At 49.7% G+C, this 13,758-nt stretch overlaps 3 protein-coding genes across 4 annotated transcripts in view; 1 reads left to right on the top strand and 2 right to left on the bottom strand.

Annotated features, from left to right (window-relative positions):
* ddt (D-dopachrome tautomerase) lies at positions 1-4,906 on the bottom strand. The gene is made up of 3 exons (XM_040027245.1): positions 4,713-4,906; positions 2,309-2,484; positions 1-346 (listed from the first exon to the last, which is right to left on the bottom strand). The coding sequence occupies exons 1-3, from the start codon at positions 4,899-4,901 to the stop codon at positions 274-276; spliced, it is 438 nt and encodes a 145-aa protein (XP_039883179.1). The 5' UTR covers positions 4,902-4,906; the 3' UTR covers positions 1-273.
* A 1,889-nt stretch (positions 4,907-6,795) lies between these two features.
* Positions 6,796-8,682, bottom strand: chchd10 (coiled-coil-helix-coiled-coil-helix domain containing 10). The gene is made up of 4 exons (XM_040027244.1): positions 8,504-8,682; positions 7,518-7,740; positions 7,260-7,401; positions 6,796-6,967 (listed from the first exon to the last, which is right to left on the bottom strand). The coding sequence occupies exons 1-4, from the start codon at positions 8,665-8,667 to the stop codon at positions 6,948-6,950; spliced, it is 549 nt and encodes a 182-aa protein (XP_039883178.1). The 5' UTR covers positions 8,668-8,682; the 3' UTR covers positions 6,796-6,947.
* Positions 8,683-8,813: 131 nt separating this feature from the next.
* The window catches only part of LOC120730762 (zinc finger protein 8-like), a 10,100-nt gene continuing 5,155 nt past the window's right edge, over positions 8,814-13,758 (top strand). Inside the window, exons 1-3 of one of the 2 annotated variants that reach the window (XM_040027240.1) lie at positions 8,814-10,226; positions 11,510-11,640; positions 13,368-13,758. The exon at positions 13,368-13,758 is cut by the window's right edge and continues 902 nt beyond it. In XM_040027240.1, coding sequence (XP_039883174.1) covers positions 9,881-10,226; positions 11,510-11,640; positions 13,368-13,758 — 868 coding nt within the window. In that variant the 5' untranslated portion in view covers positions 8,814-9,880. The remainder of the gene's footprint in view (positions 10,227-11,509; positions 11,641-13,367) is intronic. The other variant, XM_040027241.1, reaches the window with a different exon arrangement.

The raw sequence follows: 13,758 nt of genomic DNA, 5'->3' as shown, positions 1-13,758 counted from the left end.
TAAGTGAACTGTGTTTATTTCATCCACATCACAGTAACATTGTTTCCAGAGGAGCCCTCTGCTACATCAAAACTCAAACTTTAGAGCTCTTTCTCTGTGCGCTTCTTCGTAACAAGTATAGAAACCAAGCGAATGTAACAGTCGCAGAGCTTGGGTTTGGTTCAGACAGCAGAAATGATCATGGTGTGAAAATGAAGCAAGTGACCTTTAAACGACTGTGCAGAGGGGGCGGGTGCTGATGTGGTACAGCCGGTCGTTCAGGGAGGCGAGCCTTCACAGGAAGCTCATGACGGTTCCCTTTTTCCCCACTTGGTGAGGCTCCAGCGCGTTGAACACAATCACAATCCTGCCAATCAAACACAGCAGTCAGTCTGCACATCCACATGAGAGCAGCACACTCATCGCTGACAGCAGCACTAATGCTTACTGTGTTTAAACCATCATCACAGACAGAAGACCGGCCCTGGAAGCAATCTTTCTACCAAATCAGTTCTCTACATCATCCTAATGGGAAATGCTCCACATGTGTCCAGATGATCTGCAACAACAGGAGGAAGAAGCACAAACACAGCACATCGAACACCTCTGCACCAGTGTTGTGGAGCACGGTGGTGCAGAGGTGAGGATTTGGGCTTGTTTTCTGATTGTTCCGAGTGCTCTTGCTCTTGACGAAGGCAGTCGCACTTTTCTCCTCTCCCTTAGCTTCCCTGCTTAGCCTCTTGTGTCCTTGTCTAGTCTCGTGTTTTTTTGTATTACTTTTTATTATTTTCCCTGGAACACTCTCACAGTCTGTTCTCTAAAACCTAAAAGAGGAATTATGGATTGGATCAACTGGTCCCTAAATGCAATTGACACCCCTTTCTCAACGAGAAGTCTGGGCTCGGGTGAGCCTGAGTGCTGAAGATATCTACCTATTCGGAACCATGGTAACAGGGTTCTTGCTGATCGGAGCTGGCTTGGCCCTGACTTATCGAAGAATTAAGAAAGCGGAACCGGCTGTTCAAACCCCCACAAGGCTGCCCGCTGGGATTCAAACGATGGAAGAGGCGTGAGTTTCTCAAAATGGGCTCATTGAGTGCAGCACGGACAAGATCTTGGAGAAGCTTACGGCTGCTGTGAATACTCAGAATAAGATCTCTGAGCCCAAATTGGATGACATCTCGGGGAGGCACACTGTCGTGAGTTCTCAGAATCGGCTCTTTGAGCACAAGAATGACAACATCACAGAACGCAAGTATGGAGAAGCTCGCGGCTCTCCAACGGGAGATTGAGAGACCAGTGGTGGACTGTAGAACTGCTTTGAAATTCATATGAGTTGTTCACACTAAAGTAAAAACCACCATCACTTCACGCGGATACCCTCTCGGCGCCAGCTGCGGTCTCAAGGCTGGAGCTGAACAACAACACCCTGATAACGACTGTGTTTAGTCTGTTCCTTCCCATTCCATGCAAGGCCACCTGGGTTGGCTGGTAGACTGTTTACTTAGCCTGGCAGGGCGAAGGACACTGTGTCAGCTGAACTCTGGACACGCCCACACATACATATACACTGATATGCACACACTCATCCCCCCTCCCTTTCCAAACGCCTTCGATGCTTGTTCCCTCCTGGGAACACGGCGGGTCTGAGCCCGCGCTGGAATGGTAGCGCTGGGCAGGATGGCTGCTGTGTTTGCTTCGGATGACTCCTCACCTCCCACCCGACCCTGTGGCTGGTCACGTGCTCCATAATGTTGTGCTGTGGACATTTATGTGCTTCTTTGTGCAGAGGAGTTTTGTTGTTTCCTGTTCTCATGCTGTCCTCCCAGGAGCCCGGCATGAGTAGAGGTCTCTTTTTTTCCTCTTGTACTTTCCCATTGTAGTGTACATTTCAGTGTTTTTCTGTAACGCTACCGATCTCTGACCTGTATCCCCATGTGATGTCTGTGCTATGTATGTATGGACGGGAGGGGGGGTCCAATTTCACTGCAGGTGTAAACTTTGCATGTGACAAATAAAAGGCTTGATTGATTGATTGACTGACTGAGTGCCTCAGTGGCATTGATTAGTGCTGGGCTCTGCTGGGATCGGGCCCAGTTTGACTTTATAGCATTCTGCAGAGTAGTAAACATACACGCTCTTCTTTCCAAAGTATATTTATACAACAGCTGTCTACATTCAGAAAAGGCTCAGCGGCTCATGTCCGTTAGTTTATTCAGTTAGTGAATCATTAACATTCACAGCCTTTACATGTGATCACTGTCAAGCTGTTAAGGAGACAGAGCCTCAGTAAACAGGTAACTACAGCGAGTGTGCACAGCAGGCTCACCTGTCTTGGCTCAGATCAAGCTCCTTGGTCAGAAACTCAAAGATCTTGGCGCTGTGCTCCTTGTTCTTCTCGGCGGTGTCAGTCACACCGATAGCAGACACTGACAGGATCACACACGGAGAGGTGGAACCTGCCATCAGCATCGGCAGCCCTGGCGTCACCACCACGTTCATCCGCTGGACCAAAGACACAGACACTCGCATTGAAGCCCGACTGAGAAAGAAGGCTGCACGGGCGAGGCTTCATCAAACAAACTAAGTGTGCTTACTTCCACAGAGGGCAGCACAGGTGCACCAGTTACTCCCCTGTGTCCTCGCTGCACACGCAAAACATGACGTAGCCTTAAACACGGTCACGAGCATCAGTGCAGTTAATCCACTGAATAACACAGTGTTCAATAGTTTGGTGTTATCAGACTTTGTGCAAAGGTACAGTTCGTGTTTCTCTAAGCAGAGTCACATTCTTTCATGTACATCTCTGAGGGGTAAAATATTAGTGTTTAAAAGTTGTGGAGGTGGACACAGTAACTCTGACCTCTGACCTCCTACAGTGGCTATGACCCTGACCGAAGGTGAAGCGACGCCCTGTACGAACATTCTGCTCTCCATACTTCTGCGTTGTGTGTTGGCAAGTCTTTCTTATCTGAGAAGGTTTAAATTTTTATCATTAGCTTTTCCTTCTTTTTGAGTTGAGACAAAGCTGTGTGAAATTAGCCACGTTCCTCGCTGCTAGCACAGTAACCTGATCTGCTGGATGAAATGTATATTTTCATAGGTATTTGAAAGCTACTTGTGGCACATTGAACTGCATGCTGACAAGCCCTGACCTAACACAGTATCCCAGTTTAACTGCTCTCCTGTAAACTGGTGAGACATCATCCTCTGTCCGGGCTCCAGATGTGAGCGGTCTCTGCCAGCATGTCATTAGGTTTGGTAAAAAACAAGGGTTCAAGCAAATGCACATACATGTTAATATTATCATTGGATCCCGATACACACGACATGCTGATTAAACTGCTGTTCATGTGTTTGTGCTCCATGGAAACTAGTTTTAGCAGCGTGCTCTTCTTCACTCGGTCAGTCACAGTTCTGTTACAAATGCAGACAAAAACACTGACAGCAGATCTCCAGAACATCACCTCGACATCCAGGTTTGTCCAAAGTCTTTGTGTTTCTCTGATGAGCATCAGTATTAAATGTGGATTCTTATTAGCAGCTTCACTGCTTGTTGGCTTTAAAGCTTTTATAGCTCTCCAAGCCTGAGTGGTCCTACACGGAGTGCGTTTGTAGCTGCTGGCTACAGCTGGAATTGGGCATTTACTTTATTCTTTACATCAGAGCAGGTGTGGGGAAGGCCAGGCCTCGAGCGCCGGTGTCCTGCAGGTTTTAGATGTGTCCTTGATCTGCATGGCTAAATGACCTCCTCGGCATGTTTTGAGGTTCTCCAGAGGCCGGTGTTGTGCCAAATAGTGATTGTCTGCCAAAAACTGATTGGTCGTATTTAAACTGCTATAAATAACTTGTTGGGCTATAATATGTGAAACATATGTCAAATGCATCCCTCATGGATAACATAAAGTCATCTTGGGCCACAAACAACATTTGTGTAACAAGGTAGAAGCCGCAATCAGTTTTTGGCAGTGACTTTTATATGACCTTTATTTATGCAATTCTCATTAACATTAAAAGTCTTTTGTAAGAGTAAGTTGGCCAAGAGGACAGCAGAAATGGCAACAAAAATTACAATAGTTCTGTAAACATATTTTAAGTGGGGCTAAAGGACCGAATTTGTTATAATGTAAGTACAGTAACACAGAGTTATACAGATACTTGAAAAACTGATAATGTTTTAATTCAATTTATAACCCTTTGTAAACCCTGTTCACCGAAGTCTATTACCAACACATGTAAAGATTTTACTCATAAAAAATACACAGACACATCGGAAATCCGTTTTTGGCACAACACCGGGTAACAAACTCATCATGCGATTCAGGTGAGATCTAAAACCTGCAGGTCCCCACGCGTGATCCAGAGGCTGCAGCTGCAAGAATAGAAACTACACCCTCGTTTCAGACACGTGACTATAATCCAGCGCTATCAGCCTGTGCTGTGTCCTGCTGATGGAGCTGTGATACTGAATCAACTTTGTTGACAAAGCGGCTCTTCGACGCGTGTAAAAACACTTTTGACGCTCTTTCACTGCGCGTGACTTTCACCGGTTCACGCGTCATATCCAGCTCTTCCCGATCGGTGCTTGTGATTGGTCACCTGCCGTACGTGGATCAGGGCTGAGAGGGTGATGAGAGAGCTGATCAGCGGACACGTATCCTCGGTGTGCGGCGCTCGCTCGCGGGCCTGTCAGCCTGGAGGTCGGGCTGGGTTCGTGTGTGTGCCGTACTCACGTCCTCGGGTTTCCCCAGAGCCGCCGCGGTGCTGGAGCACAGCCTCTTCAGAAAGGCCTCCGAGAACTGGCCGGCGGGCAGGTTGCTCTGTAGCTCGATGAAAGGCATGTTGCTGGAGCTCGCACGGACGTGGCCGTGGGAGGCTGAGACGGATGTGTCGTAAGAGCTGGCGAACCCGGAAGTAAACATGTAAAACCTTAACTCTTTACCTGGGCTGGGAAACTACAACTGTGATTGATGACGTCAGGTGTCATCAATCACAGCCCCCCTAGCCACATGACTGCCCCCCTCCCCACCACCACCCAGCAGTCACATGACTGCCCGCATGTTGGATCGTCGGCTCGCTGGTTGGGGTCCAGAAAGTGATGTGAGCACTTTGGACAGAGCTGCTCTCACTTCTACAAACCTGGACAAATGTGTTTAAACATAAACGAGACCGTCCACGGCTGCAGTGTGTGTGCTCCCACGCTTCAAGTCAAAACGAAATAAGTGCGAGCACTCACGGAGACCAGGTAACTTCAGCGTGGACTGTTAAACATCAGGTTCTTATGAAGCCCTACGGAGCCTCGCACGGGACTGTCCAGAGCACTGTTAGTGAACTTAACCAAGACTGACAGGGATGACTTTGTCCCGGACGGCTGGTTTAATGTTCATAGTTCAGGCCAAGCGGCCGTGTCTTCCATCGCGGTGGTTGTTTCCGAGGTCTCAGTGCTGACCTGGAGGCACGTGGACTTAAAACACTCTTGCAGGATCTCACACCGCTTCAGTTCTTCTCTCTAGTGGACCTTGCAGGGCTCCGTAGGAGCTCGTTTCCTGTTTGTGCTGTAAAGAGAAAAGTGGACTGAGTCACAAAAATCGCTTTCAGGGATGTTCCAGATCAGACCTTCACACAGTCATTAGGGAGCGTTTGCATTTTAAATATATTAACCCCCAACCGGTCACAGCAGATGCCCCGCCCCGCCCTGAGCCTGGTGCTGCTGGAGGTTTCTTCCTGTTAAAAGAGTTTTTCCTTCCCGCTGTCGCCAAAGTGCTGCTCGTAGGGGGTCACATGATTTTGGGGGTTTTCTTTACCTTACGATACAAAGCGCCTTGAGGCAACTGTTGTTGTGACTTGGAGCTATATAAATTAAACGGAGGACTAGCGCTATCAGAAAGATTTCATTAATCCTTATTTGCTATCATTTTTGCTCCAGCAGTTGAATGATGATGGAATTTGGTAACAAAGAGTTTGCAGTGGCTGGGAGGAACAGACCTCTGCATGAGAGTAAGAGGGCTTCAGGGCGGATGACATGACCTAAATGTATCCTGGGACGACCACATCGACAGGAGGGACGAGCAACGCAGAGGCTGCAACAAGAAGGTGATGAGGTGTTTGCTTTTCAGTCACTGCGGTGAGCTCGGCTCACACCAACAAACTGAATGAAGGCTGCCTCTGTGCTGCAAACTGGAAGCTGTGGTGGGGAGCAGGGCCCTGAACAAACTGGTATCCATCATAGATGATCTGCACCAACCTCTGAACAGGCAGTGCAGCAAAGAGACTCAGCTCTGCTGCCACACAGGACATCATTCAGACACACAGCACGTGTGTCAGGCAGAGCTGCAACGATAACAATCTGTTAGATTCAGTGTTTCTGGAGTTACAGTCAGTCTTATTTTGAAAGCAGTGTTGTGTGGCTCATGCTGGGAGCTGACACACACAGACCTCTGTGCAACCTTACTGGCTGCTTCTTTCAAACGAACACATCTAATACAGGGACGCTCAGCCGTTGTTTGCAGATCTCACAAAGGCTCGATTCATTTTGTGGGTTTTTCAGTGCTGGTGAAATTTAAAATGCAGCTTTCATGTGAAAACATTTCTATAATGTTCAGATCTGTGTGCTGTTTACATTAGTGCAGTGTGTGGCACACACACCTGTGAGTATCCAGCTGCTAGCAGACTTACAGCACCAATCCAGCAAACAAACCTTTAATGTTCAGTGTTTACCCACCATCACCATCATCAGTTTCCCACACTGAAAATAATCAAAGCAGGAAGTGAACATTTGTTTCGCTGCAGCATCCCAAAGTAGGACAGACCAACACATGACATCGACAGCAGCTATTTATTAAAGAGTTCATCACTGTTGTACAGTCAACACACACACACACACACACACACACACACACACACACACTGAAGGACAGCGCTCCCGTTGGTGTCATGTGATCTTCACCATGATTGTGGGGGTCCGTTCATCACACCAGCGATGTCACACCTGCACAATCACAAACAAACACGAGTGACCGCCCTGCAGACATCAGTCGTCTCCTGACACCATCAGCGCACTTTGTTTTAAAGGGAACTGCTCCTAATGAGGGAACCAAAATAACCAGGATCGATTAGAGGTCCTGAATGTTTGTTTTCCACTGACTGCCCACCCCCACCGATCACGTGACTGCACACTCAGGGCAATCACATGAAGCCGGTGGGCTGTTGTTGCAGGTTTTCGTGGCGTGCTCTGAGTAGAGCTGCAGTATGAGGCTCCACGCCTCCTTTACCAGACTTACCATGGGAGAACTTGCACTGTTTGAGCGCCTCGTTGAAGCCCTCACAGAGAGTGAGGTCTGTATGGTTGGTGGCACAATCCAGAAACTGTTTGACTTCAAAGTGACAGGGGCCCGGCTGGGCTGGAGCAGACCGGGGGGGCTCCTGAATGAGAGCACAAAGAAACGTCACACACGTGGCATTTCAAACCACAGCAGCTGCAACATTAGAGCTGAGGCATGCTGGGCGTTGTCTGGGCGACATTTCCAACCACCTCTTACCTGGTATGTAGCTTTGGCTGGTTCTGGACTGCTGCTGCTGCCCCCACCGAATGCTCCCGTGAGAGCGCTGCCAACCACGTGGCCCACAGCTGAGCCAACAGCTACTCCTGCAGCTGTGGTAGCCATCTGGGCCATGAGTCCTGGACCCTGGGACTGAGCAGGAGCTGGGGCCAGCGAGGCCGGAGGTGCATGAACAGGAGCTGGAGCGTGGGATGGAGCTGGGCTACAGACAGGAGAAAAACAGTCATGTAACACTGCTGTTAGCAGGACAAGAGCTTCCAGCTGCTGAACGCTCTCTGTGCTGCTGTTAGTTTCTGAGGGTAGGCTTCACATCGGAGCGTCCTGAGAGAGGACGCTCAGAGTTAGCAGGTTTGGAGTTGGTTAGCATGCTATGTGTGGATTTGTGATACGTCATCCGTCGCAGACCAAGTTCTGTTGCAATTCAAATTCCCAGATGTGCTCCGGCTCCTCCCGTCCTATCCAGGATGCATTGATGGCGGTGGGCTGTGTGGACTCAGTGCAGCCAAACATCCCAGAATGCATTCAGTCCAGAAGTCACACGTCACTTCGCTCATTTCTAAATGTTAGTGTTTGGTTTCTTTGCTCCTGACTAAAGTTCAGCTTCATAACTGGATCATTTGGAGAGGTGTCAGTACATGTTGAACTGAATATTTCACCTGTCATCTCTGATGTAAACTGTGCTGTTCTTATTTCAACAGCTGAATTCAGGCTAACATTAAACACATTTTAGTTCAGAGATGATCAAATTATGTTTTCAATATTTGTATAACTGTCCAAGCTCAGAGCTGTTAGCTGAAGCTGCTTCACTCACCTTTTGTGACCTTTGTGACGCAGAAAAATGTCAGCAGTGTTTCAGGCGCACGTCACCGTGACAAAGTGACGTGTACGGCGGGATCAGCGCTGCGTTTGCACTAATGCAGCAGCAGCGCTGAGATATTAACACACAGGTACTGTGACAGTCTCACCTGGCTGGAGCCGAGGGACGGCTGCGGCTTCCTCTGGCCATTGGAGATGATTTAGCGGACAACGCAAAGCCTGGACACGCCGACCTGCTCGCCTCTACACCGGCTTGACTGACCTTGTGCAACTCGCCTGTAATCCCCCCCAAAGAGTAACTGGAGGCAAACATCGCGAGATTTAGGCGTTACTTTAAACTCCCGTAGTGTCTCCTGGCGGGGAGGGTGGGGGGGCTGCACTTCTTGGGTTTTTTAAAGTTTCATTGGAGGTTGGTAAACAGCAAAACGGCGCATTAGCGCCATCAGCTGGTATGGGGATGATCCAGCATGTTCAAAACCAGCAACACTAAATCTCAGCTGCTGACAAGCGTCCATGGCTGCAGAGCTCCGTTTGCAGCAGCTCACTGAGATCTGGCCAGTGTTGGCCAAGTTACTTGAAAAAAGTAATCAGATTACAGTAACGCATTACTGCCCATCTCTGGATCTGGCTGCCTCTTTGTCTTCTTGTGGTTTTGGGTCACTTCAGTGACGCCTGTCCTTCGCACAGTGGTCACAGGGCCCTGAATGAAAACTGTGCTGTTCCCTCCCGTGCGTCTCATTTCTCTGTGTTTGCTGGATTTTCTGAAACCATTGTCCTTTCCTTTCTTGCTCCTTTCGTTAGAGTTTGTGCTCTGATGTCTGAGCTGCAAACTGACCCGTGGTCTTGTATCGTCGTCCGGCTGCAGAGCTCAAAGAGCCCATTGCTGATCCTTTTCCCTAATCTGACATGAAACTGGGACAATAAACGCTGTGTGTGAGGCAGTACAGATGTGGACAGAACTGTAACACTGGTCCATGTCTGTGTGACTGTGTGCAGGTGTAGAAAAGAAGCAGTAATGGAAGATACACCCCACGGCAGTGCTGCTGTCTGGGCGACTGTCCACCCACAGCTCTGTGCTTCTCCTCGTTTTCACAGGTTTCTGTAGTTTGATGTCATAACCAAGGATTTCATCTTTTCATTCTGTCCCTTTACAGCTGTTCACTGTTACACACAAATCATGAAAGCAGCCCACCGACAACCCGTCACGTGCTACAGCTCGTGTCACTGCCCCCTGATATCAGCATCACCCGTGGATGCATGGTTTCCACTCCACGGTGCTTCTCGTGCTGTTGTGAACACTGGTCCGTGACTGCAGCGTGGGCTGGCTGTGTGCTCTCGTGCAGCAGCGCGGGGAGTCCTCTCAGCTCTGGCTGTGGTGAGCGCTCACGGGCAGTACCGCCCCTGACCGCAGGGGGCGCTGTGTGCTGATCGCCGGGGTTCCTTCTGGAAAAGCTCCGTCGACGTTAAAGCTTCCGAAGAGCGTCCGTCCTGTGAGCCGAGGTGCAGGTGGTGGTCCCGGGTTATGCATGTCAGATAGCAGCAGTACAGGCTCCGCCTTCTGTGAGAGGGCCGAAGGTCTGAAGATGTCTGCCGCCGTGGACTTCCACTCTCAGATCGCCTCCATCATGGAGGTGCTGGCTAACGCGGCCGTGGCGGAAATCTGTAAAGTTGTGGACGATGGATACGCGGTGGTTCACCTGGAGATGTCCCGGAGCCAGAAGGAGAACGAGTTCCTGAGGAGGAAAATCAAGCTGCTGGAGCTGCAGATCGCCCGGTACCGAGCGGAGAGGGTGAGGGGGGCAGAGGGCTCCATCAGCAGCCGCTTTCCCGGGGTTCGCCTCTTCAGCCGGCAGAGCAGGGACTCGCAGGCGGGTATGTAGCACCGGCACCGGGTGGTGAAGCATTACCGTCATAGGACAGGCTGGCAGACACGATCACGACGCGGAGGGAGGGCAGTGTGCCGTGACTCAGCGTGACACAGTCCACTGGGCACTCGGTGATTTTCGTGTTTCGGCCGCGGGCCTGTCCTGTGTTTGGAGCGTCCTCCTCTGTAGCTTGGTGGACTCGAGTGTCAACGCCACGGGCTTATTATATCCAGGCGTACTCACACCCGAGGGATATGTTTGCAGTTCCACTGTTTCTGTGGGCTGATTATCGTGTAGTCCATAGTAAACACACCTCTGACCTCGGTGCCTGAGTCAGCGATTTCACTCCTGTCTTTGATTCGTTGGCTGCCACTGGAGGAGAAAAGTGTCATTTACAGCCGTAAACCTGTAAATATGTATACGTACTGGCGGCTGCGCAGTAACAGAGCAGGGCCCAACAAACCCACGACCCTGGCTTCCCTCATCTATGGTGTGGACAACATGTGACCAGTCACACTGGTTCTTGTACCAGCAGCTGATTGGTTGGTCCAGTTAAAGCACTCAGTAGAGTGGGGCGGAGCTACTGTAGCCTCAGTGCTGGTTGATGGTTTGACTGTCAGTGATAAACACAACACACAGGTTACAACTACGTGCTGTAAAATAGTTTGCAGCCAACAGAAAACAAAGTTTCCTTTAAGAATTGATATCAGACGTTAGAGCAGGGTCCCCAATCCCAGGCCTCGAGGGCCGGTGTCCTGCAGGTTTTAGATCTCACCCTGGGTCAACACACCTGAATCACATGATTGGCTCATTACCAGGCCTCTGGAGAACTGAAGACATGTTGAGCAGGTCATTTAGCCATTTAAATCAGCTGTGATGGATCAAGGACACATCTAAAACCTGCAGGACACCGGCCCTCAGGGACTGGGATTGGGGACCCCTGCGTTAGACTGTCGGCACACACGTCTCAGGGATCTCCCAGGAGTGGCTGTTTTCTGGAGATCTGATTGGTCAGTAGGTGGTGATTTGTACCTGTTCACCTGTGATGAAGTCTGTTTGTCCAAACACTCAAATCCAGCTTAGATGTTATGATGATCTACTGCGTCAGCCGCCAGTGTAAGGAGGGCTGACTCGGAGCGGCGAGCCTCTGACGCTGTGGACATGCAGCTTTTTAATACATAACGTGCACGTGTGTTTGGCACGACATTAAACACCTGATTGTTTATATGAGTCTTTATTTTGAATGATCAGACTCACGAGCCTCTAATCATTCTTCTGGTATCCCATAAGGCCCCTCTCTGCAGGGCAGGACCAGGTTTCTGAACCGAGGGCCAGGAGCTCATCAGTCTGTGCAGAAGATCCAGCTCGTCAGTCTGGACCAGGATCCTGATCAGGAGGTTGTGACCACCACCAAAGCCGAGGTAAATCCTCATCCACACACGTCCGTTTACACACCAGTCCAAACTGTTCACACTTACAGACTGTCACACAAAGTTTTTATAGTTTTAAGTTGTTTTTAAATGGTCATGGCTGGATCTGTGACTGCGAGTGACCACAGTGGCCCCGGCAGACCTCCCTTTGTTACTCTACCCCCGTTTAAAACATACGATCCATGAAGGTGTAACACGGACAGGCTCAGAGCAGATGCCTGATGTAACCCACACACCTCACCACCGTCTCCTCGTACGTGTCCTGCACCACCTCACACACTGCTCTGACACTGCTGACCTCCATGCAGCACCACAGTTCCTCTCTCAGCAGCCTGTCATCTGCTTTCTCTCATCCTCAAAGACACAGTGAAGCTGACCTTCTCTGTTCTTCTCCATCATCACCCTCAAAGCAAACATCTTCTGCTCACTGATCTCTGTAACCTCGCTTCAACAGCTCTGTCCCACATCTGCCTGCTGTGGCTCATCGTCCCTCTGTAGTTACTGCAGCTCTGAACATCAGCCTCGTTCTGGCAGATCTGTACCAGTACAGTTCTTCTCCATGCTTCAACAGCCTCTCACAGACACCTTCATACCTGCAAAGGTCATCTGGACCAAGTGTATTTCCACTCTTCATCCTCTTGTAGCTGACCTCACTTCCTGCTTATTATTCCTCTACACTTCCTGATTCACTAACTTCCCCCCACCCTCCTCCTTCCATCGCTCTCTGTTTTTCCAGTCGTGGGAGGAGCTATGAGGACTCCCTGGGCTTGCAGGGAACACAATAGAACAGATGTAGACATTTCTATAATAGAGTGAGTGTCTGTGACCACAGTCACATGTGCTTTCATGGTGTGTGTGCTTTAATGCGCTCTCTAACAGAGTGTACTCACACTTCTGTCCCACTGCTTGTGAACACTTTCCCCTCACGATGTGATGTTTCTTAGCATGTGTCTGACGTCGTAACGTCCACAGACAACAGTGACAAACATTATTGGCTTTGTCTTTCTTCCGGTGCGTTTTCATTCAGATGTGGTAGCAAGAACACCTACAGCAACAGGAGCTAATGTGTCTGCATTTAGCAAAAGCCTGTAAATGCTCACTTGTCTCTGTTTTCCAAGCCAAATTTCTTCACTGGCAAAATATGTGAGGGTTTGTGTTTGCAGCCACCCTCAGTTCCTGTCCACAGCTTTGCTGTTAGCGTCCTCCGTGATACGATAGCCCTCCAGCTAGCTGCTGCTGTCATGTGGTGCGTCCCTCATTTAAAGTGAAAAGTGTTCTTGTCGTTGTTGAGCGTGAATAAGAAATCTAATGTTGGGCCCATAAATATCTGGAGGATGACAGCACAGTAGAGAAGCAGCACAACGTCTCAGGGAGGAAACGCAGTATTTGTTGATGCCTGTGGGCTTCAGACTGTCGTCATTCACTGCAAACTAATACAAACAGTCCTAATATTTAAAATGTGCACAGTCTAGTTACCTGTCTGCCTGTGAAAATGGGCCTTTAAAACCAGAAACCAAAACATCACGGTGGGTACGTGGAAGTATCAGCTGGATTCATGCAGACAGGCTGCAGCTTTGCTCTGCATGGAAACAGTTTTTTATATATGTAACACGTTACTATGTAACTATTTATTTGGACGTGTGTTGTAATGATTACATTTGAAATAGTTTGATGATGTGAAGAACAGTGTTGTTCTCAAAGTGGGTGTGTCCTCTCAGTCAGCAGAGCCTGAGGGGGAGGGCGAGCTGCTGATCGTCAAGGTGGAGGGAGCAGTGGACGCTGGGTCTGTTGACCACAAGCTGCCGAGACGAGATGCCACCTCCACCACTGCTACGTCACTCGGCGTCAGCGACGGCCAGACATCCAGACACCTGAGGGGAAAAGAGGTCAGTGGATCCAGCGTCGTCGGCTTTGTTGACGGTGGGACGGCTGAGATTGAGGGCGGCGACACTTTTCACAGTTCCCAGCCGCAGCAGACCGGAGCAGGGGACCGTCGGCCTTCGAGTAAAGGTGCTGACACCGGGCTGGGTACAGCTTCCTGTGAGGACAACAGCAAAGATACCCAGGCGGCATTGGAGCCCTCCAAGTGCCCGCTGCCAGAAGTGATCG

The sequence above is a fragment of the Simochromis diagramma genome, unplaced genomic scaffold, assembly GCF_900408965.1.
Source record: "Simochromis diagramma unplaced genomic scaffold, fSimDia1.1 OVJJ01000446.1, whole genome shotgun sequence".
Taxonomy (NCBI): domain Eukaryota; kingdom Metazoa; phylum Chordata; class Actinopteri; order Cichliformes; family Cichlidae; genus Simochromis; species Simochromis diagramma.
This window is presented reverse-complemented; position numbering and strand designations above follow the sequence as displayed.

What these genes read in the sequence shown, in the direction of transcription:
- ddt (XM_040027245.1), bottom strand. Translation starts at nt 4,901, where the DNA reads ATGTTTACTTCCGGGTTCGCCAGCTCTTACGACACATCCGTCTCAGCC. An exon ending in CTCTGGGGAAACCCGAGGAC is followed by an intron (nt 2,485 to 4,712) that starts GTGAGTACGGCA and finishes TCTTTGGTCCAG; the next exon opens with CGGATGAACGTGGTGGTGAC. An exon ending in CTTGATCTGAGCCAAGACAG is followed by an intron (nt 347 to 2,308) that starts GTGAGCCTGCTG and finishes TTTGATTGGCAG; the next exon opens with GATTGTGATTGTGTTCAACG.
- chchd10 (XM_040027244.1), bottom strand. Translation starts at nt 8,667, where the DNA reads ATGTTTGCCTCCAGTTACTCTTTGGGGGGGATTACAGGCGAGTTGCAC. An exon ending in CAGCCAAAGCTACATACCAG is followed by an intron (nt 7,402 to 7,517) that starts GTAAGAGGTGGT and finishes GCTCTCATTCAG; the next exon opens with GAGCCCCCCCGGTCTGCTCC. An exon ending in ACAGTGCAAGTTCTCCCATG is followed by an intron (nt 6,968 to 7,259) that starts GTAAGTCTGGTA and finishes GTGATTGTGCAG; the next exon opens with GTGTGACATCGCTGGTGTGA.